The sequence below is a fragment of the Hippoglossus stenolepis genome, chromosome 17, assembly GCF_022539355.2.
Source record: "Hippoglossus stenolepis isolate QCI-W04-F060 chromosome 17, HSTE1.2, whole genome shotgun sequence".
Classification (NCBI taxonomy): domain Eukaryota; kingdom Metazoa; phylum Chordata; class Actinopteri; order Pleuronectiformes; family Pleuronectidae; genus Hippoglossus; species Hippoglossus stenolepis.
The window spans coordinates 21598350-21620921 of record NC_061499.1 but is presented as its reverse complement, the minus strand read 5'-3'; the positions used below and the strand labels follow the sequence as shown (position 1 = coordinate 21620921).

The 22572-nt window shown below is 39.3% G+C and overlaps 1 protein-coding gene and 1 long non-coding RNA gene across 2 annotated transcripts; one reads left to right on the top strand and one right to left on the bottom strand.

Annotated features, from left to right (window-relative positions):
- Positions 1-983: 983 nt before the first annotated feature.
- On the bottom strand, positions 984-22092 carry kiaa0895 (KIAA0895 ortholog). The gene is made up of 8 exons (XM_035183728.2): positions 21783-22092; positions 20363-21036; positions 17638-17781; positions 15800-15932; positions 15468-15518; positions 5440-5694; positions 5162-5259; positions 984-3341 (listed from the first exon to the last, which is right to left on the bottom strand). Exons 1-8 carry the CDS (start codon positions 21805-21807, stop codon positions 3183-3185), a joined length of 1539 nt encoding a protein of 512 aa, XP_035039619.1. The 5' UTR covers positions 21808-22092; the 3' UTR covers positions 984-3182.
- LOC124855048 lies at positions 8026-9703 on the top strand. Its single transcript, XR_007034972.1, has 5 exons — positions 8026-8075; positions 8169-8219; positions 8775-8861; positions 8990-9078; positions 9579-9703. It is a non-coding gene; the product is annotated as an uncharacterized LOC124855048 (long non-coding RNA).
- Positions 22093-22572: the final 480 nt, after the last annotated feature.

Here is a 22572-nt window from a genome sequence, read left to right as displayed (position 1 = left end):
CACTTGAGTATTTTCATTTTAGCTGCTATACTTCAATGCAATACATGTTCGTTTTTCAGATGTCTATGAGATGTTGGTACCATCTGAGATATTTCCTTTATGAAAATTTCACATGGTTCCATTTAAATACCGTTACTGCTCACAGAGGTAAATATCCAGTAATTCACAAAAAGATTGATGAACCAGATTTGTTTAGCAAAACTTTGTGTTATCTTCTTCTGCTCGCAGCAATCATTTCACTACCCCACCGATTCATGTGGCAAATTCACGTGGCCCTTTGGAGGACTATACTATCAAACTGTATATGATGTGAGTCACGTCAAGCAGATACAACCGTATCAGTAATGCTGTTAGGGTGTTGATGCATGTATGAACAATCCATTTAATGTCATATCATTATAACAGTGCATCAGCCTCAGGAGCCACTTTACTTCAAGACAAGTACTCTTGATAACTTGAAAGATATTTTGGTGATCTTTACCTCAGCACTTTAACAGGCTTTGAAATACAATTACTTGTTTGTAATTTGTACATGTTTGTATTGGTACTTTTATTGCTGTTGCCTGTAAACACCTGATCTAGGATTCTGATCATTTTCTGCTGTGCTTTACTTTGCTTTATCGACTCAGGTCAACTTAATGCTATCTATTGATTATCATGTGAAGTTTTTACTTCTGTAATTTCTTTAATTTTGTCTTTTCCATCGGTCTTTCTCTGTCAGAAAACTACTCATGTATTTTGATTAGAGTTTGGAATGGGTTGTATATTTTTTTCACCTGATGCACATTGTTGCTCATTGTTATTTTCTCCTTTTTCTAATGATAACACTTCAAATTCCCTGATGCAAACATGCATGGATTCACAATGGCTTCCAATGAGCAAACTATCTGGTAACTCTTAATTATCAGATGTACAAATGAAAAAGGAGCACACAATTAATTTGGGAGAGGCAAAGCACACAAATACACGAGGGACAGGGTGGGGAGTGGGTTATGCCGGGGAACCATTTTATTTGTAGATTCTATTTACTCATATGACAAAAAATCCTTCAAATAGAAAACATCCCATAGAAATGCCATGTTATTAAACTGTACCATTTAAGAGGTCTTTAAGAGCTTCATCCTTGCATCAGGTCATCCTTGGTATTAGCAACATAAAATGATTACACTTCGGGTGTTACAGTAAATCCACAAGGCATCAAACAGATCAGTCTGTAGCTGCATACATCAGTGCGGTTGAAAAAGTAGATCCAAGGTAAGAAAGTGCAAATAGTCTAACAGGGCTTCAAGTCAGTGCAATTAGACAACTAGGGCTTCACTGAACACACATTCAAAACTACACAAACAGTTTCACCGGAACGGTGCTCGACAGGTTCTGCTTTAATAAGCAATCCTGTATGTTACAGTGCTGCACCACCCTGCTTTCACCGTCATTCTGTCGAGCAACAACTGTCAGTTTTAAATCCCAACACTACATACACCACAACAGAAAACTAAGTGCAAGAAAGTGTTCATCTTCACCCCAGAGATAGATACAGAACACTACTGTAGGTAAGTACACTTGCAGGCGAGACAAATAATCCATATCTTAGTGTTAGGTGAAGCGAAAACTCATGGATGTTTCATATGTCACATTTGACCATATTCACACACAAGAGTCCACAAACATTTAAGCATTCAGCTATTTAGGAATTTCACTGTCAGGTTAAAAAGCTTGGGGACAGTATTAAGATTACAGCAGATATACATTGTCACATCAAGTCTTATTAGCTTATCATTGATATAGACAGATACATTTGTATTATAGGGCTGTTACTTCTTTAAACTTGGAATTTGAACAATTAGCATCTGTTTTCTTCAAATTAATTCAAATGCAACTGACTTTTAAACCAGAAACAAACAAAAAAGGCAGCTGCATTTTCATCTATGGTGTTATGGTTACCCAATTTTAAAGAACATATAACTAGATTATCTTGAAAGATGCAATGGAGTAATGGTAACCTGAGCAGAGAAAAGTCACACTTCTTCTTTCGTAAGCGTCTCTGATTTAGTGGCTGCTCCAGGAGCACATTCATATGCATGTGTGTTGTGCCTGTTAGTGCATGTGAGTCACTCCCTGTGAAACCGTTGGCCCTAGAACAAACAAACTAGAGCAAGACATGGGCTGTTGTGTTATTTACCATGTTTTAAGGGTGGTTTACATTTGGAAAACTGAAGAGTGACAGCCCTTTATTGGTATCTGTATTGGTATATTTTGGCCAAGAAACTTGAGATTGGAAATCCTAAAATATGTTAAATAACAAACAATCTCTCCATAATATACATATTCCACCACAAAGCACTTGCAAGTCACAACTGAGGGATTCCCCTGTTCATGTGATGTATATTTGTTGTGTGTTGTGTGTATGAGAATATCAAATATCAATTTAAGTGGAATTTGGGTTTAATACTCATTTTAAACTGCTGGATGGTAGGATAGCTTTTGGAAAGCAGGTGAGGAGGCAGTCAGGGAATAAACCTCCCTCTCTCTAACCCTCTTTGTTAATTTGTTGCTCAACTGGGTCTTATGTCCCCCAACTTTATGACAACAGGCTTTTCAGGAAATACCACACTGCCTTTGATTTCCGGTGTTATCAGACAGCATGTCTTACAAACTAGTTCTGAAAAATCATTAACCAGCCAAAACAACCAGCATCAGCTAGGCTCATATTTAGGTTTTTTATATAATATAAAAACTAATTTGTAAACTACTACACAAACCAAATGGAGCATCAGAAACCGTCAAGAAAGAAACATAGTTGGCTGGTAATTTCATAGAAAGATAAAGTAAAGTAAAATGTATCATTTTTGTATGAATGAAGTAATACAGGTATTGTATTGGCAATGTTATATATAAAATGTTCACATTCCTGATTTTCATTCAGCCCTAAACACAACACACTGTAATGATTCTTGGGTGATCTACTGCACCAGTGGAGGAATTATTGGGTAAAAACCTATGTTTAATTATGAGAAAATCGAACACAAGTCTGCACTACATACAATATAGCATCCAGAACAAGTCACACACTTCTACCATGCACATGTGTATGTGGTTTTAGGGACATGCAGGTGACAGCTGACAGCAGTTTGACAGCATTTATTCAGGCCGGATCAGGATTGTGCAGGCAAAATGAAACAGGCTCAGATGATGGTCTTGAGCTCCTCGTCAGTCAGCTGGTTGACCATCATGATTTTGGTCAGTTGCTCTGCATACCTCGCCTGGTCCTGCATGAAGTGAGGGATGCGGACGTTCTCCATCTGAGCCACTGCTTTCAGGCGGTCCAGATCTTCGAATGACACCTGAGCCCACAGAAAAACAATGGCAACGGTTTAAGAAACCTTTTAAATGGATGTACAAAATCATTTCAATGTCAGACTCCAGGTTTTTGTATATTGTAATTATTTGTTGAGGACTATTTTGTGTCTTAACTGCTCAAACCGCTGGTGTTGTAAAACTGGACTGATGTTACAACAAGCATGTTCAGTTCTTCGTGTTCAACATCCCTAGCTATAACATAGTTTTATTATCATCAGTGGATTCAACTCTTCTGAAGCAGAAGGAAATGTTCTGATTCCTCTTGAGAGAGGTTAGGGAAGCTCCAATAAACCCTGCTTTCTTTATATTTTACTCTACATCTGAACTTCTGTGGAAGGTATCACAGGAACAAGTGCACTGTTATGTACCACTTTGTAGGTTGTTGTGTTCAAAGTTGATGGATCTTGCCCAGGAGAAAGGGTCAGATAGCGTGATATCAACAGATTGGTGTCGTGTCAGCAGTTATGCAAATGTTGCAGACCGTCATGGTGAAGAAGGAAATGAATCTGATTTCTGATGTACCAGCAAATCTAAACTCTAACTTGGACTTATTATCATGAACTGAGATCATGGATAAAAGTGGGTGGAATGCTTTTCCTTTGCAGAATGTCTAGGCACTCTTTGAGCTGTGAATGCCTACAGGGCCTTGACATGACATGTTCCTTCAAACTGAGTGCACCATTGAAATGGTTCAAGTAGTGGAAAGCATGTCAGTATTCCAGACTTGTCCAGCTGAAAGGACCACAGGGCGGTCAGTGAACACAATACAGGGATGACATTATCACATCCTCCCAACTAGTCTGGGGAAAACGTGGGATGCCCAGGGAAAACATCTGGGCCACCTTCTCTCATTTGGGGAGGAGGCACCAGCTCAGCACACCAGTTGTGTATATCTTCTGAAGGCCACACCTTTGTACGCTGTCCTTTGAAGGACGTGGCCCCACATTTTTCAGACCTGACCACATTTATGGATAAGTGGATGATTCATAGACCTCTAGAACATATAATATGTGTCACATACCCCCTTTCCGCCTAGGCAGTTCCAGGACCAGGTTGGAGGCAGTCCGGAATCCGGAACCAGTATTTCGATGGCCAAAGAACTGGCTCTTGGCCAGAAAAACTGGTTCCAGGCTCGCACCAACTCATTGCTGGTCTATAAGTAAATACAAGCCGCTGACGTAGGCTGTTTGTAGGGAATAAGAGATAGAATGCACACAGCTATGAAAAAAATATTACCAAATAAAGGAATTAAGTGTCGATCATTATGTAGTGATCAGGGTTGATAATGTGACAGTAATTTCAAACAAATCAATGTTTAAACTGTAGCGGGTCAGAGACGTCAGCTGAGTCTGTGTGTGTGTGCGTGTGTGTGTCAGCGCAGGCAAGAGAGCGAGGGGAATGAGGTTGGACTGAATCAATGGATACATGTTTTTTAACATAATATGTCATAAGTGCCAGTTTGTGGGTTCATTTATACAGTTGAGGCGTTAAGACGTAGACAGTGATGTTCATGTTAACACATGATGTGGCTCTAAGGTGGCTCTAGCCCATGGGAAAAATAACTGGCTGCAAGTTGAACCAGCTCCGAACCAGCACCAGCCCAGCACTAGAACTCAGTTGGCTTTGGAGGAAAAGGGGTAACAGAAGTCTGCAAAGATTTGGTCCACAAATCTGGAGGGTGGACATATGAATTTATCCAGTGACTGTGATTGAAGAAAAAAAGAAAAATTGTCAAGGAGCAGCATCCACCTGGTGTAAGTCCGATCACCCACGATCAATAACAGAGATAGTTGAGATGCCTCACCTTTCCTAGAGCCATCAGCAGTGGGAAGTTGATCTTGTCTCTGTATCTCAGGATCTTCAGGATGCCATCAAGGTAGACCTGGTCTTTACTGAAGCACCCTGCAATGTGAGAAATGAATGAAGTGTGAAGATGACAAATATACATTTTAAAAGGTTAATATTCATATTTTAAAGGTTATTTTGAATATATCACGTGTGAACGTTGTGTGAATCTAAATTAGAAATGTAATCAAGCCCAACATTAGATGCATGAATCTCAGTTACTGTTCAGTGATTAACCTGGCTGTGCTGTATCGGTCTGGCCTCTCTTGGCCCTGACACAGTAGTCCCAACGGGTGTTGGGGTCCTGGACAAAGCGTCCCAGGTTGTGGAAGAGCTGAGAGAAGGACATGTGGCTGGCCTGGTAGACAGTGTAGTAGAGTAGGGCAGCACGCCACAGCGTGGGGTCTTTCCTGAACAGCACACTGTGGATGCTAGCCAGGCCCTCCTCTGTCGGATTCAGGGGCTTCAGGTTGTGCTTTTTCCTTCCCACACAACCCAGTCTCATCAGAAAACGTACACCACCTACGTTGGTCCACTTGGAAAACGTAGTATTCTCACAATTTGGCCTCTCAGATTGTGAGATACCTACGTTTTGTCTGCCCATTGTTTTGCATTGGCCTGTGCCCACGTCACGTGACTCTCAAGATCCCGTCTGCGAAAACGAAAACATGGCGGACATTCCTTGTATTTTCAGATAAAATGTCATTTTATAATATAGTTTGGGCATTAAAATACATTCTGACACCATTTCTAGCGAGAAATATGCTCTTTGCTTCCACAATCTTCAGCCAGTTCATGCTTACGATCTATATTTTATTAGTTATCACGAATATTTTTCAGATCTCGCAGAAAAATCGTAGTAATGTCACGTTTTATCGTTGCTATGGTGGTTGCTGTGAACGCTGCCATGCCGTAAACCACGTCGTAGCGTGCTGTTTGAATCATCGTCCGTGCGTTGCGTCGTTCAGTGAGCGTGAACGTTATTCACGTTATTTGATATTAATATTTGATGATAGATTACACCTCTAATTCGAAGGATCTAAGAAGTCCCGCAACTACATTCATACCGAGGCGGGCCCGAGTGCGATGCGTGAGCGGACCTGTCGTTGACTGTCGTAAATAAAGTTTTTTAACTTTCCGGTCCATTTAACACAAAGCTACGTCATAAACATGGAGCGCTTGGAAGACGACGATGTTATAATCCTTCTGTCAGGTAAGTAGTTTATTTTGTTTGTTTTTTAAATATTGTAACGATCTGGGTTTACAGTCCGAGTGCTGACACAGCGAATGTGGAGTCTGTCGATACAGACAATGGATGCTATTCATTTGCTAATATTCTATTGTTTGTACTCAGGCTACGGCCCATTGTAGCCTGTGTTACCTGGGATGTGAATACATGGTTGGTGAGACCAGTTCAGCGCTTAGCTCATCATTGAGGACGCTACAATATAAATATAAACATAAACAGATAATGTAATGGTATAAGGAAACTAACAGAAACCACGAATCAGCCCATAAAATAGTTCTACATGATACAGTGTAGGGTGCAGGGTGAAAGGCCCATTGTGGGGCCTTCACTATACAGTCATTCTAAGTTTTGAGAGCTTCCTATTTTGGAGTGTGATAGTTTGATTTCGTCTTTCAAATTAAGGGTGGTTTATGATTTGAACTTTGATTTATGAATGCTTTAGATTAACAAGGGATGTATTTGTCTACCATTACTCCACAATATCAGATCAATTTGGTTTAATTTATAGTATGCAATATGACAATAATGTTTTCAAAACAAGATGTTCGGGCGTTGCATACATTTTAAGTAACAATTGGTATGTTCTGTTTTTAATCAAGGAGGATCCAAGTGAAGCTACAGGAGTTTCAGCAACGTCAAAAACTGTGACCGAACAGTTTGTTTTGCTTGATGAGGAACAGGAAGGGCAGCCTCTCCCAAAGAGAGGAGACCTGGAGAGAAACAGAAGCCGGGTTTAAGCCACTGCCACCATCCACATACATCGAAGATGAGGGAGAGAAATTCTCCTACCATTAAAGAGGTACTTTTAAGTTACATACCACAAACACCATTTTATATAATATACTAAATATAATTTTTTTAAATCCCCAAAGTACGCTGGGTGAAATATAAGTTAATATCACACTGAAAGAATACCTCCGCTGACTAACGTTGATGTTACTGGAATTTAGTACATCAAATTATTTTCCCTTGCTTCCTAGAATGGTTGATTTTGACCAAGCATGCTTCCCTGCTGTGATTGTTCAACTGGAAAACAACTTTTCCACAGGAAGGCAAGTAAATTTGATTGGAAGGAATCTAAATGTTTTTGGGAAAAAATGTATGCAGTAATGTCATTTAAGATTGCTTGTGCATTGAAATAATTGCTTTTTGTCTTTGAATTTCAGGCGATACACTCAAAGACTTTTCAGTGGACATTGCTGATCTAGTTGAAAGTGGGTACTGGCCAGCAACAGTCAATTTTAAAACCTTGTATGCAGTGGATTGGTTCACTAAATATGAGGATCTCAAGATTGCGGCTCTGGGAATGTCACGGCAAGCTTTGTTAGCATGCCTGAACACGCAAAAAGTCTTAGGTCGGTGAGTATAAAATGGAACTAATTACCGACTGCTTGCAATATGTTTCCCATATTTACTATAATATAGTGTTGGATTTTGTCTTTTTCTAGCAGATTAAGATATGTGGGGATACCATGCAGAATGCATTACTGGAATAGACCTATGCCAAATTTGAAGTTGAGAGGCTGTCTCAGGTGCAGCATTCAGTGCCCTGCGTGCACACCCTCCATGTTGGCTTTGCAGTGGATGGGATCCGTAAACTATACGGCTTTAAGAGCCAACCAGGGTAAAAATTTAGAGTGCCATAAACAGTACATTTGTAAATATGTATATATTTTATATGTTTGAGACTTGATTGATTTTTGTTGTTCTGGCCAAGGATTCTGAGGTGTCTTCCTTGGTTGACTACATCCATGAGACGACAAAACACGTATTATATTACATTGTCCCTTATTTTACGACGCAACGTTTCTTGTACCCTACCAATTTTATTTATGAATAATGATGTTTGGAAAGTAGAAAACAAAAACCCACCACCTTCTGAATTTATCCTTCTCCTACGCACCTGTCGCCTGTCTCACGAAATAGATGTGCAAAGATTTCCTCTGTTATGTATAATGATGACCCCATCAAACATCATGTTAGCAATATTTACACCTTTTAATTTATACTGTTTATTTCTGTCTACATGTGTGAATTTGCCTTCATTAGTTTTAGAAAAGAGCGATGTTGTATCGGTCAGTGGGCAGCAACGCGAGCTCACTAGTCTGTAAGTAAGAGGCGTTGAGGTTGCTGTCGGCCATTGTTTTTGTTAAGGGACTGAATATGTTCCGTGCAGAAATATTTGCACTTCCTTATATCTACAAAAACTGCTTGCTTCACAGACTGCAGTTTTGTTTTGCTCGATGTGGTGTGCAAATACTAGCCGTATCTGCAAAGGGTTGTGCAGCATTAACATTTTGTAACTCTGATTTTGTTTTGACAGACTGTGCAAAGGACCTTGAGAACATCACCACTCTACAGGAAGACACAGTCCAGTAATGGGTGTCAGATGTTCAGCAGTGGACGACAGGTACTGTGGAAAAAATGTATGTCATTGTTGCACAATGTCCTTTGACTCTGTTTACACAAGGTCTACACAAAAAGGTTTGATTGTAAACTGATATTGGCACTAATTCATTTTATTCTCCTCTTCACAAGGACCAACCAATCAAAATGACTTGCAGAACGCCATTGAGGACTCTATTTGAGCATTAAGCAGCAAAGATTTCAGCTGTATCGTCAGGCTGGTGAGACAACAAGATGCCAACTTTAATGCCAATTTCTTTGTGTAACATACTGTGACAAAATGTATTGATTACTATTTGTAGATTGTAAAAATAGCTAACCCATTTATAAAAAAAACAAAACTAGAATTACCGCACTGCGGTTGTATGACTCCGCTAACCAGTGCAGTTTCTGTGTACATATCTCTACATACTTTTTCTCATATAAATGTCACTGTAACCTCGACAACTGAAACCGTAAGATGAGGTCATTGTGGCCTTGACCTTTGACTTTAAGGCAAATAGTCAGATGGACAACCAAAACATACAGTTATGCCTCCGGCAACTGGCTATTGCAGAGGCATTAAAATGTTAGTGTTTGGTTTCACATTCTAGATGGCAATAAGCAGAGACATCAACTCAGGAAAAAGATTTCTGTAGAAAAGAAAGCCTTGTATGTGTGTATATATACATACACACAAACGCACTATTAAAACGTTTTGTTTTTTATCATATATTCTCAGGCAGTACTGAGGCATTTACGGAGACGGGACATGAGGGTCTACTCTGCGTGCTCAAGAGAAGATTGCACAAAGTTCAAGCTCAGCAGGCTGCAGTGGGTCCGACATATTCTGGAACGGCAACAATGTTTTGGATGACTCCTCCTCTGAAGAGGAAAACATGGAGAGTTACTTCTTCGCTGCTCAAGAACTGCGAGTGCTGTGATTAGGTAAATGTGTGAATAACTCTGTTGCTGCACTGCTACTGTTGCTACTCCTGGCAGCCTTAGGAAGGCCTTAGCTTTGTGTTGGGTAGCTGTTAGCTTTAGCATAGCAATCATCAGAGGAACCATCTTCAGAATTTAACACTATGGTTTGTTTGTGTCCTTCAGTTCTTCTCAAGTGAAGCTGTACCACTGTGCTCCAGCTCCTCCCTCCTGCAGCCTCCGCTCCTGATGCTAACCTCCTGTCTCCATCACACCAAGCAGCAAACCTGGGTGACAGAACCTTCTCCATAGCTGCCCCCTCCCTCTGAAACCCCTCTCCCAAACACTATTTTTGTATTTTTTAAGAGAATTGTTGATCATATCATTTCCAGCAACTGCCTTAATGTAATTTCTGTGCATAATAAATGACATTGATCATAACATATTGGGATTTCCTTGCACTTCTACACCATGTTATTGGCAGATAAGATGCTGATTGAGTTAAAGCAGTGAATGCTCTGCTTTAAGCAAAATAAACACAAAAGGATCAAATGGTTTAGTAGAATGGGCACATTACATTCTGTGAGAGTACCTCAGCTACTGAAGTCAGAAAATTACTTTCTTTATCTGAGGTTTCAGTCATTTATAGTCACAGCAAAGCACACAGGTCTGGTGTTCTAAGTGGCGCCCATATCATATTGTTTAAGATGTGTAACATCAAGCTTGTGTATCAGTGCTAAATACATCCAGTCATAAGTCAGAGTCCACCCTCTTGTTTACACTAAAATTAGTGACCCAGATGTTTCACAATGCAATCTGATAAGGTCATATGAGAAACATTCTTAACATCAAAGAAATGAACACAGCAGTACAGCAATAGATGTTTCACTTCAATCAGTAGCTGGTAGCGGTAATGAGGCAGGGTTTCTATCAGAAATCATTTCTGGGACATTACTTTAAAAGATCTCAGTATAAGCAAATATGTTCTAAAATTGGTTTACATCCAAGTGTGAGGCTGTCCCACCACTTGGAGTGAAGATATAGTCCAGGTATGAACAGTCAAAACCTCAAATCACACCCAGTACGGTATGGTTCAGGTGACAGTAGGTGGAAGGTGAAGGTCATTTCCATGAGCTCAAGAGAAACAATGTGACGTCTTAGTAGTTCATATTTGGGTCCTCTTAAAACATGCACCCACTAGGTACTCTATACTGTAATCCTGAAAACCAGGGACCATGCTGCATTGGGGTCTAGGGAAGGGAGTAGCAATGTTAAAAATCAAAGGAAGACTGTGATATGAAAAGTGTTTCACAAGGAAAATTAGGTCTACACTTGCCCAAATTGAATGCAGATATATGTATCAAGTCAGATGGATACCATAGATTTATACAGAGTCAATGTCATTGGTAGTGAAAGTAGAAAATGAATACACTAAGATACATACAGTATGAACACATAAAAATGTTCAAGTATTCAAAATATATCATGCAGAAGAGTATTGGTGTAAGTATATGGACATAATATATGGACACAAGTATAAATATTGTTGTGAGAGAATACATAAGTAGTCAGAGAGTATGTACACAGTGTGTGGGGGAGGTGGCTGCAAGTTAGGGATGGTGGTGGTGGTGGGGGCCTGTGGGATGACGAGTCATCACCCGCCCTACTCTCCCTCTGATTGGCTAGTAATCCTGATTGGCGCCAGAGCTATGTATTGGTGTTTAGGAATGAGGACCGTCAGAGTTAGGGTCAGGGTTAGCCAATCAGAACCAGAGTAGGGGGGGCATTGTCATCATCGCGGGAATCCTGACACGCTCCACAACAGCTGATGCTCCTGGACAGGTATGGGACGAGCAATTATGAATTTTAATATTTCAGTATTGAAAAGTATTAGGCATTTGTTAATAATTACCATGGAGCAGAGTTTATATTGGTTCCTAACGTTTCAGTTTGGTGTGAAATGCTAGGAATGTATAGTATAGTGTAGTGTGTATGTGTATACTAACTTGAATGTGAAATCTCAACATATAGCTCAGTCTACTGCAAAGTCATAAACACCACATTTAAAGCATAGATCAAATTAAGTTGTATGGATGTATTTTATTTATATGTATTGAAAATAATGAATATGCTAGTATGCACCACAAAACATTACTCTGATATTAATGTGTTTTGTTCCATTGAGGTTGGAGTAACCAGCATCCCTCCACTCACCAACCCTCCATCATCCCTGCCAACCAGCCACCCATCAGCCAACTGGCCGCTTGTCCTCTCAAACAACCCTCCACCAGTCCTGCCATGCAGCCTCCCAGTGCCATGTTGAATCAGGGTATGTTGTGGTGACATTTTAGAAAACGAACACAATAACGTATTTTTACTAAGGTGTTACACAAGTAAATAATACAACATGTAGGTCAGAGTAACTAACCTTGAAATCTTCCTAAAGATGACTGATGTTTGTGAACTTTGTTTCTACAATTGTCATGACACTACATTATGTAAATGGAAATTTGTTTTGTTTTGCTAGAGTTGTGATATTGTGGTAATACATTGGAGTATTATATTCATATATATATATATCTGAGTGTGTGAATGGATATGATCCTAAAACTGAGCTCATCATTCATGTTTACTCTTTAGATTTTTATCTTTTCACATATTTTTAGTGGTTTGGACTCACAAACATATGTCGTAGGGCGACTAAAGTGAGAAAAGTGAGCAGCGAGTCTGTGTTTGTGCGCTACCTTTCCCTCAGATTCTGGGACTATATTAAAGAAGCTGTGCAATTCTTTATATAATCATCCATTTATAGACATCAATTTGGCCGGGACAAGCGTGATTACTAACAATTTTTAAGGAGGCAGTACGAAATTTGACAGAGCCGGCAAATGAACTGAATATCTTTAATTTATTATCTAGGGCAGCAGGGCTCCATCTAATTGGCCAAATATATTGACATGCAGAGCGTGAATACATGGCACATTGAACACCATTTATCGCAGTCAAGCAGTCTTTTTGATATGTACATCGCCCATGTTGATATTGCGATGACCGTAATTTTAGATATCTTGTACAGCCCTAGTGTCTATGATTTAAAACCCATAAGCATGATCTGTTTTTTTCTGTTCTAAAGCCAAATAAGGTTTGCTGCCATCTAGTGGTTATTTCTTTCCAACCAGCTGAATAGTTAATGGGTTTGAAGTCATCAGCGGATAATGAGATGAAATGTTGCTGGTCAACGTAATCATGTTATTTTTGCTGATGATAAAGCCAGGGAATCATGTCAAGTTAAAGTGCACAGGAAGGAACCCTGTGGAACCCAAACACTATTGTTTTTGTTGGAGTGGAAGTCGACTGTTAATCGATTAGTTGTTGCAGCCCTAGATTGACACACCCAGTTTTTAGCATTTCCAGTAGGTTCCCATGATCTCCATGATGCATGTGCTAAATGCATAGCTCTGGTAGGAGTATTAGGATGTTCACTGACAATTGATTATCAAATTGTGCAACAATGCTAATATTAAAATATATGAGGTCAGATTGAGAGTAAGTGTACTCTTGTTTTGCTCTTTCAGAAGCAACCATTCAATCACTGGAGGAGAGAAGTATTACCCGTGAAGAAGGTACTGAAAAGCAAAGGTTGAAGGTTTTATTTGTTGTAATTTGAGGTCAAAAATGTAGTTGTAATATACAAAAAAATGTTGTACTACGAGATACTAACTGGATTTACAATCACCACAACTTCAAACTGTAAAGTCATCTGACCATAGGTTTGCTTTAATGGTAAACATGTTTTAATGTGTTTCAGGGAACGTAATGGAACTGGTGGGCGGGAGCCCTGTTCCATGTGGTATGTACAATGTCTCTTAATTGGATTTGATTGTCCTAAAATTACTTAATGTTTACTGCAATATTACAATTAAGAAATTAGTATTATATATCGTTAGTTTTCTTATATAACATTATGCATTTCTTTACTTTTATGTAAATTGTTGCTGCTAATGTGGTGCTATTTATTTATTTGAAAATATTTTTAAAAGACAAGTATAAACTATTGTCTTGACAATTGACTCTTACAATAATCAGGTCATTTACACTAATCAGCTTACTGTGTGCATGTTAAATGCATATGGCATTTATAGCTCGCTGTGTCTCGTTGCCCTTCTTCCTTGTCAAGTTTTGAATTCCATTCAATGCTAATGTCAAAAAATTCTTGGTTAATTACAGTGGGAAGACGTGGCGCTTGCAGTGTGTGCCAAGGAGAACACCGGGAGTTGACATACATACACACAACATGAATATACACAAAGCATACACACACAAAATGTGACATAAAGGTTCAATGTTAAGTGTTTATTTTCAAGAAGTTTTTGTTAATATTACTTATATATATATATATATATACACATATATATATATATATCTATGTATATATATGTATATATATATACACATATATAGATAGATATATAGATGTATTACAACAGAGCATGTCAATATATATACAGTATATATACTGTATATACAATATATACTGTATATACAGTATATATTAATAATGTAATATTACTATTATTTGTATTTGTTTAATTGAAAGACTATCTTGCTGTTTCTTTAGCTTACTGTTAATTTATATTTTAGGAATGTTGTCAAATTTGTTTTGTATGTATGGTACATTAAAAACCCTTCAAACCAACGCCTTGTGTGAACTGCTAAAACCATTTGCTGCTGGAATTGTTTGCTGAATTTTATATATAAATTATATAATTGATATATTGCCTTATACAGTATGTCTATCATCTCTATACAGTAATACAAAATAAAAAATTAAAATTCAAGTAGACAGCAGATTTGTTATTATTCATCGCTATTACAGAGCACATGAAGATTAACAGTATGTACAAACAACTCTTTACATAGCAGAAATACAAATACAAAGTTATAAGAAAAGGTAAAGATAAAAATGTATTAATGATATACGAAAAATAATCTTAATGTTCATCATCAGTCCATATCAAATTTATCAAATACACAATAGGCATATATACTGTAAAATGTGCACTCGCTATACTAAGCCGTCAAGATGACGGGTCCGCTCACGCTGCGCACTCGGGCCCGCCTCGGTATGAATGTAGTTGCGGGGACTTCTTAGATCCTTCGAATTAGAGGTGTAATCTATCATCAAATATTAATATCAAATAACGTGAATAACGTTCACGCTCACTGAACGACGCAACGCACGGACGATGATTCAAACAGCACGCTACGACGTGGTTTACGGCATGGCAGCGTTCACAGCAACCACCATAGCAACGATAAAAACGTGACATTACTACGATTTTTCTGGCGAGATCTGAAAAATATTCGTGATAACTAATAAAATATAGATCGTAAGCATGAACTGGCTGAAGATTGTGGAAGCAAAGAGCATATTTCTGCTAGAAATGGTGTCAGAATGTATTTTAATGCCCAAACTATATTATAAAATGACATTTTATCTGAAAATACAAGGAATGTCCGCCATGTTTTCGTTTTTGCGACGGGATCTTGAGAGTCACGTGCGTGGGCACAGGCCAATGCAAAACAATGGGCAGACAAAACGTAGGTATCTCACAATCTGAGAGGCCAAATTGTGAGAATACTACGTTTTTCCAAGTGGACCAACGTGGTGGTGTACGTTTTCTGATGAGACTGGGTTGTCCCACACTGCTGCTCCACGGCTGGTGGCAGTTGTTGATTCCACGGAAATAATGTGTGCCTGATGGAACAGGATAAGGACAATTTACACAAATATATTCAAGTTCAAATTCAAAAATCTATTAGATCTTTGCCGTGATCTGCTGATATATTGGCTCAATATATCAATAACATAGTCATTTAGCAAAGACTGGATGGCGCAAATCAGACCTGTGATTAGGGAGGTTATCCTTTGATAAACTGCAATAAATTCAAATGTAAATGATTTTCCATTTAGCTGGTGACCTAAATGGATAAAAAAAAAGCACAAAATAAAATTCTTGCATAAACTATTGTACCCACCAATCTCATGCCTCAGCATGCCCTCCAGCCAGTGCTCCCGTGCAGTGGAGATGTTGATGGTAAGTGTAGGTCTGCTGTTCACGACTGTCATGGAGGCTCTGGACAGGAGGTCCTCTGTCACCTGGACAACTATCTATCAACACAACAGAGATAGAACATCCACATTAGAGAACTATATTAATTAGAACCCAGGCTCCACAAAATGAGTGTTAAATGACAACTGTTTCCATGAGTGAGTGGTAACAGAGTTACAGAATCTTATATTACTGACTTATATTGTAATTAATGGATTATAAACACAAATAAATGTCGATCAATGTCTATCATGTCTATCAAACTGACACCCACTTGTGTTAGCAACAACTACAATTTCTGCACTGTGGTTGTATGCCTCCTCCAATCAGTGCAGTTTCTTTCTGATTCATATAAGGTCACTATGACCTGACCACTGAAATCGAATCAGTTAATCATTGCGTCCAAGTGAGCACGCATGTCAAATTTGAAAGAATTTCCTTGAGCTGTTCCTGATTATATTACATTCGCAAGGCATGGTGTTTCAGAGGTCACAGTGACCCTTGACCTTTGACCACCTAATTCTAATCAGGTCATCCATGAGTCAAAGTGAATTGTGCCAGGATAAATACCCTACAAGCAGTCCTGATATATCACATTCACAGGAACATGAGGTCATTGTGACCTAGACCATCAAACTCCAGGCATTCAAATCTAATCAGTTAATCCTTGAGTCCAAGTGAATATGTGTCCCAAATGTGAAAGGAGATATATACCTTCACAAGGAAAAACTATGCTTTGTGAGGCCACAGTGACCTTGACCTTAGACCACCTAAATCTAATCAGTTCTTCTTTGAGTCCAACTGAATTTGAAGAAGTTCCCTCAAGGGGTTCTTGAGATTTAGCATTCACGAGAATGGGACAGACAGATGTACATATGTACTGATGACCACTGGATGTCGCCGGCGCGGAGGCATAAGAATTGTTGATATTATTTGTTATGCAAGAGCTTTGACAATGTCACTTTTGATATTGGGTGTTTAGTTAGACGTAGCAGTAAGCCCTAATCGGTAAGTGTTAAAATAACTCATTGAGTGTGTGTTTGTTTATCTCCACAGACAAAGAGGAAGGAGGGTCTAGGGATGGACGACAGAGCTCATGGGAGGGCACATTAGGAGAGAGCAGAGAGGACACATTGAGAGGAAAGGGCAAAGGAAAGAGAGAAAGATGAGACAAAAAAAAACAATCACAGGAAGCCTGTATGGGACCCAGCTTGATCTAATGCTCTAAGACTCTGTCCTTGGTTGACCACAATCCAAAAGTTTTAAATACAAAATAACTCTGTACATTTTTTTGATTTGAATGCATTGAAATATATCTGTTTTTGTCACATACACCTACGTTTTTTGTTTTTTATTCCTTTCACTCACTTGAATTTTCTTTCTGCTGTCTGGTCTGTTTGAACATAAAAGGAATTTGCCAAGTATCCCCAGACGTGTGTGAACCTATAATGTGATATGTCCAGTAAAACCCTATTAACTGGGTGATGTAACGTTGGTTGTTAGTTACATAAACACAAAAGCAAACTGGTTTTGATGACCTGAGTGTGTGGCGGCTTTTGCCATGTCTCACTTTTCCCTGAAGCACATTCATTTTGATGCCCTCTTGTCTGCTGCCGTGTCATGATGATGTACAAATCCACCATGACACAGACTGCAGAGGCCACAGTAATACACCAGGCTTCACATCATCTTCTCTTTTACCTTTTACTGTATTTTTAATCACACGGAAAATAATCAAAGCCACAAAAACATGTATTCTCTCACCTCCCCCACACAGCCTTCCTTCTCCATGTATTTCTTGACATTGTGCCAGATGCGACTCTTGGTGAGGAGATTACCCCCAGTGACCTGCTCAAACTTCTCATAGCTGCCATATCGCTGCAGTGCAAGCTCCATGATGTGGACTGCCTGTAAAAGATGAGAAACTCATTATGTACAAGCTGTCATGACTAATGACTAATGTCCTGTTGCTGATGCTTAGAACATGCAGGATTTTCCACTGTGGTGCTCCAAAGTGGTAATTAAAGACAACTGCAAAAACATCACTAAAACAAAGTTAAACAGAGAAGAAATAATTAGTCATAGACATTAAACAAACCACTAGTTAGTCTAACAACTTATTATGAAGAAAAAACAGATTGTTAAACTGTGATATTTTTTACAGGCCAATTAGGACATGTAGATAGGTCCTGACTGGTATATCCTTATCAATCAATCAAATTATATTTGTATAGCCCATATTCACAAATCACAATCTGTGTCATAGGGCTCATCCATTGAAGTTTCCCAAGGTATTACAGTTGGTCACAGTCCAATCCGTGTCTCTATTGTTATGCTTCTACTTCTTAACAGTTCAAGTTTTTTTTTTATCACTCTTAAAATGATGATTCCCTGATTAACCTTCTCCTGGAGCATAATAATTTGAGCCTGACCAACACTGGATCTTTGAGTCTAATATTAATATACAGTATATCTTTGAGAGTCTGCATCATTGGTCTGTATTATCAGTGCTCTATGATGGTCCAACTATGTAATGGAGACACTGTTTCCACTGTTTGGCATTAATCTTCTGCACTTTTTTTTCTAACATGACCAACAAATACCCCAATACAAGAATGACTTTACTAACATCATATCAGTAAATTCATCAGCATGGCCAATTTATCAGTCTGTATCTCGGTCTGAATTAAAACCTTTCTCTCCTTGTTGGATAAATACTTTCTCCAGCTGAAGGAGCTCTCATATCAATCCACCTTTACAAGCTATCTTTCTTCAATCAATCAATCAATCAAATATTATTTGTATAGCCCATATTCACAAATCACAATTTGTCTCATAGGGCTTTAAAAAGGTGTGACATCCTCTGGTTTGTCTGATGTATCCTGTGTTGCTTTGCTTTATTGTATGTTAATGATGAACTTGCTGCTCACATGTACAATCACCAGACTCATCTGTATATCACCTCATCTATGATCATTGTGCTCTATTTCCATTAGTTGATATTATACAGTCTTTGTTTCCTTCATATGTGCCTGCCCATGGTGTTCTCTGCAGTGGTCTCCACCAACAAAGTTCCAGCAGACACCAGAGGAAGAGAGGAGGAAAGGCTAGAATCCAGGTGAAGATGACGCCTCAGAGAACTGTTGAGAAAATAGTGCCTGATAAATGTCCCCCAAACGTTTCTAATGACTCTTGCCTTGGCTTTTCCTGCTGATTCATGGAATGACCACCCTCTATGGTTGGATACGTCATATTCTCCTGTCTCCAGCCCTTAATTTCCTCTCCATAAACTGCTCAGACTTCTCCCTGTTTCCTTCAGAAAAGAGCAAGGTCTTTACAGCTCTCAGGATGGTGCCGGTAAGTGCTCTCTCCATAGCTGACATTATTCCATCTAAAAATACTTTTTTGTTTGTGATAGAAACCTGGCAAAGGGATTTGGAACATTTATCCATTATGAAGCCATGCCAAACAAATTATGTTTATCAGATTGCCTAGAATTTCACAAGTCTAAGACACAAATTAAATCTTTGATGTTTTGGAAGTTGTGATTCTTTATAAATATATATTTGCTTCACATTGAATACAATCATTACAATTATTTTTATTATCATTACACATACAATATATATCATACTATAAGACAAATGGGATTAAAGTGACAGTCCACTTTCAGAATTCAGCACAGAGGAAGAAAACACAAACTAGGGCAGACAGAAGAACACGATCATCCTCCACAGGATTGTCTTACTGCATTTCCTATTCAGCTCACTCACACATTTCCTGTTCAGCTCACAAAGTGGTATTGTTGAGAGAGCCTGCAATTCAACACCACCAGACTGTTTTCCAATACAAAAAATATATATATACCTATACATTAGTGGGGTGAACCCAATGTTGAATTCTGAAAGTACAAAATATGGTTTTGAGAGTATTGTGTTTCTTCTACAACTTAAGTATTGTTCACTGAACATGAAGTCATGTTGTAAATGTTGATTTGAGACACAAAGGCTTTCACATTTGTTTCCTGAACTAATTCATCCCAGCCACTTTCCATCAACTCTAATTTGTCATTCAATAGCTCCAGCAGCAGGTCTCTGTGATGGCTGTACCCAGCTTGACTTGGCTCAGCACCAACCTCATGCACTATGGGCATTGTTGTAGATTAGGTTAATGACCTGTCACTGCTTCTGGTCAGAGTACTCTCCTTTCTTCAGCATGCAAGCAGGCAACTTTTCCCTTTCGTGTTATTGTACAATCAAGCAACAAAGGCCTTGTTCAGACCTGATATCTGTTGCAGGTGAGCCAATCACAGGTAGACAGCTCTGGAGATCTGGATCAGGAGATCCAAATGATCAGACCACATTCAGAGGTTCAGCTTTGCTGAGTGCTATTCTAGTTGCAGATGGTTTTGCTCTTAACTGTGTGCAAACAAGTGAACCAAACTGAAAAATGTAATTGTTCCAAAAAACATTTGGTGGAAACTCCTTACCTGTGTCAGGAAGCAATCTGAGGAATTATTATGCCGTGCCAGGACAAGTGGAGAGATGGGGTTGCTGTACTCAAACTGGGGATTGTAGTTGAAGTCAGACTTAAAAAACTTGACCTTCTCTTTCTCCACATTAGAAGGCTTGATTGCTGTAAGGAGGCAGATTTTCTTGGCATTTTCCACTTCCCCTGCAAAAGCTGCTTTATGCAATGATCGAAGTTTGGTGCGAGGCGAATTGGGGACCCACATCTTCCTGAGTTTTGGGACTGTGCGAGGGGTGAGGCTCATAGTGCTGCCCACTACTGCGATACTCCGTGTTGGTTTAGAAAAACTAGAGTTGGTGCCTGAGATGACACAACTTGTCTTTGCAGGTTTACCACAACCTTCTTGAGCACGCACCTTTTTAAAACCCATGCCTGGATGGTTCCTTTTACCAAGTGTGGCAGCACATTTCACTGATGTTTTGGGCTTCTTGTACAGAGACTGTTTTGGGCTCTCCCACTCTTCCTCCTCCGCCTGCAGCCGTATGCATGAGCTGCTGGAGCCAGTGCTGAAGAGGTCTTTGAGGACACTGGATGGCATCTTCTCCAGGCATACATGGCTTGGACTCAGTGCCTTGTCAGTAGAGTTTAAAATGTACTTTTTGGACATTTCTACTTCTGGCCAGTGAAGTCTTTCTGAAATGAATAACATGAGAAACCATTAAGTGAGGACAGTGTGTATGTCTACTGATTACTTCAGATTCACCTTCACGTGCAGACCTTTTATGGATAGCTAGATAGACTAATCCTCTAATCAAGCCAGGATAAAATTAGATTTATTCCAGTGCCAAGCTAAAACAAGGTGATAAAGATACGGATACAAGAACTTATAATGAGTATGATAAACAGTCTCTCTCCCCATTTTGCTTCAAGCATAATGATGTGATTTTATTCGAACAGACCTAAATTGACTTATCCTGGACTTGTGTTTAGTCTGTATCACAAGTCAGTATACTGCCGTCACAGAGAATATTCCTATCATCATATCTCCAGAGACAGTACAAGAGTCGTGAGAGCTCTACTGAGGAAACCTGGTACATCCTCAGGCTGAGAGCAGCCTCACATCGGACAGGAGCACTGAGGCAGAATCCACTAATGAGCACAGCAGCACAGCGATGACATGAGTGGAAGAGCTGAGGGCGAGTACAACTCGGACTCTTTGCTATGTGCTCAGCCACCCAACCAAATAGTTACCTAACACATCAGATGGGCAACCGATCACTCAGCTCGTAGCTGATGTGACAGTCTATTCTCACGTCACACGTTTAACCACACTGATATGATTCAGTAGTTAACGTGAATGCCCCTGATGTGTCGTTAATCCGTTAAGCAGAGCAGCTACAGTCAGAGGGGAACAAGAGAAGCAAACAAACAAGCGTTACCTGTTACTTTTATTGACTCCAGCATCCTCTGTGAGGCTCAACCTTAGCAGCGCTGTTTGAAGAATGATAACGTTACTTAGCAAAGTTCAACGAGCTAAATTAGCCGGATAATGAGGACCAAAGAGAAATCCAACGAAGGAAGCGAGTTGCCTGTCGTAACTACGTATTTCGACACGCAGAAATACATTGGTGAAGCATGTCAGTGGCGAAGGACTGAGCGGACACTGTTCATCCAGTCCGACGGACGACTGAGAGATCTGAGCTGTCTCTGCACTGACTGCTCTGTTTCCATGGTTCCGCTGTTGCCTACGCAACACTCACGGACGCTGATGGGAAATGAAGTCCTTCTGTGAATAGGATCAGTTAAGACCATTTAGACAAAACATATCCTTGCACGGTCTTAAATGGTCGAAGATACATGCATACAGACATACACACATACATACACATATTTCAAGTGGATTCAATTTAATCCTACTTTGGATCATACTCAGGCATTGTTCCTAGACGCCATGATTGTAGTTTTCTTTATGAAGGTTGCTCCTCCCAACTATTAACGGCCCAACCGTTAACGTTCAAGTTTTATTTGTCATATGCAAATTAACACAGGGTCAACTGTACAATGATGCTGGACAAGAAGAAGCCGGTCAGCTCAGCCGTGCAATAGTTACATTCAAATAATAGCAAGGTAGAAACAGCTTACTGTAAAAAAGTCAAATACAATACAAAACTAGATACATTCAAAGGTATTTTTAAACAACTTTAACTGATTAGAGTGTGTGTGAATGTT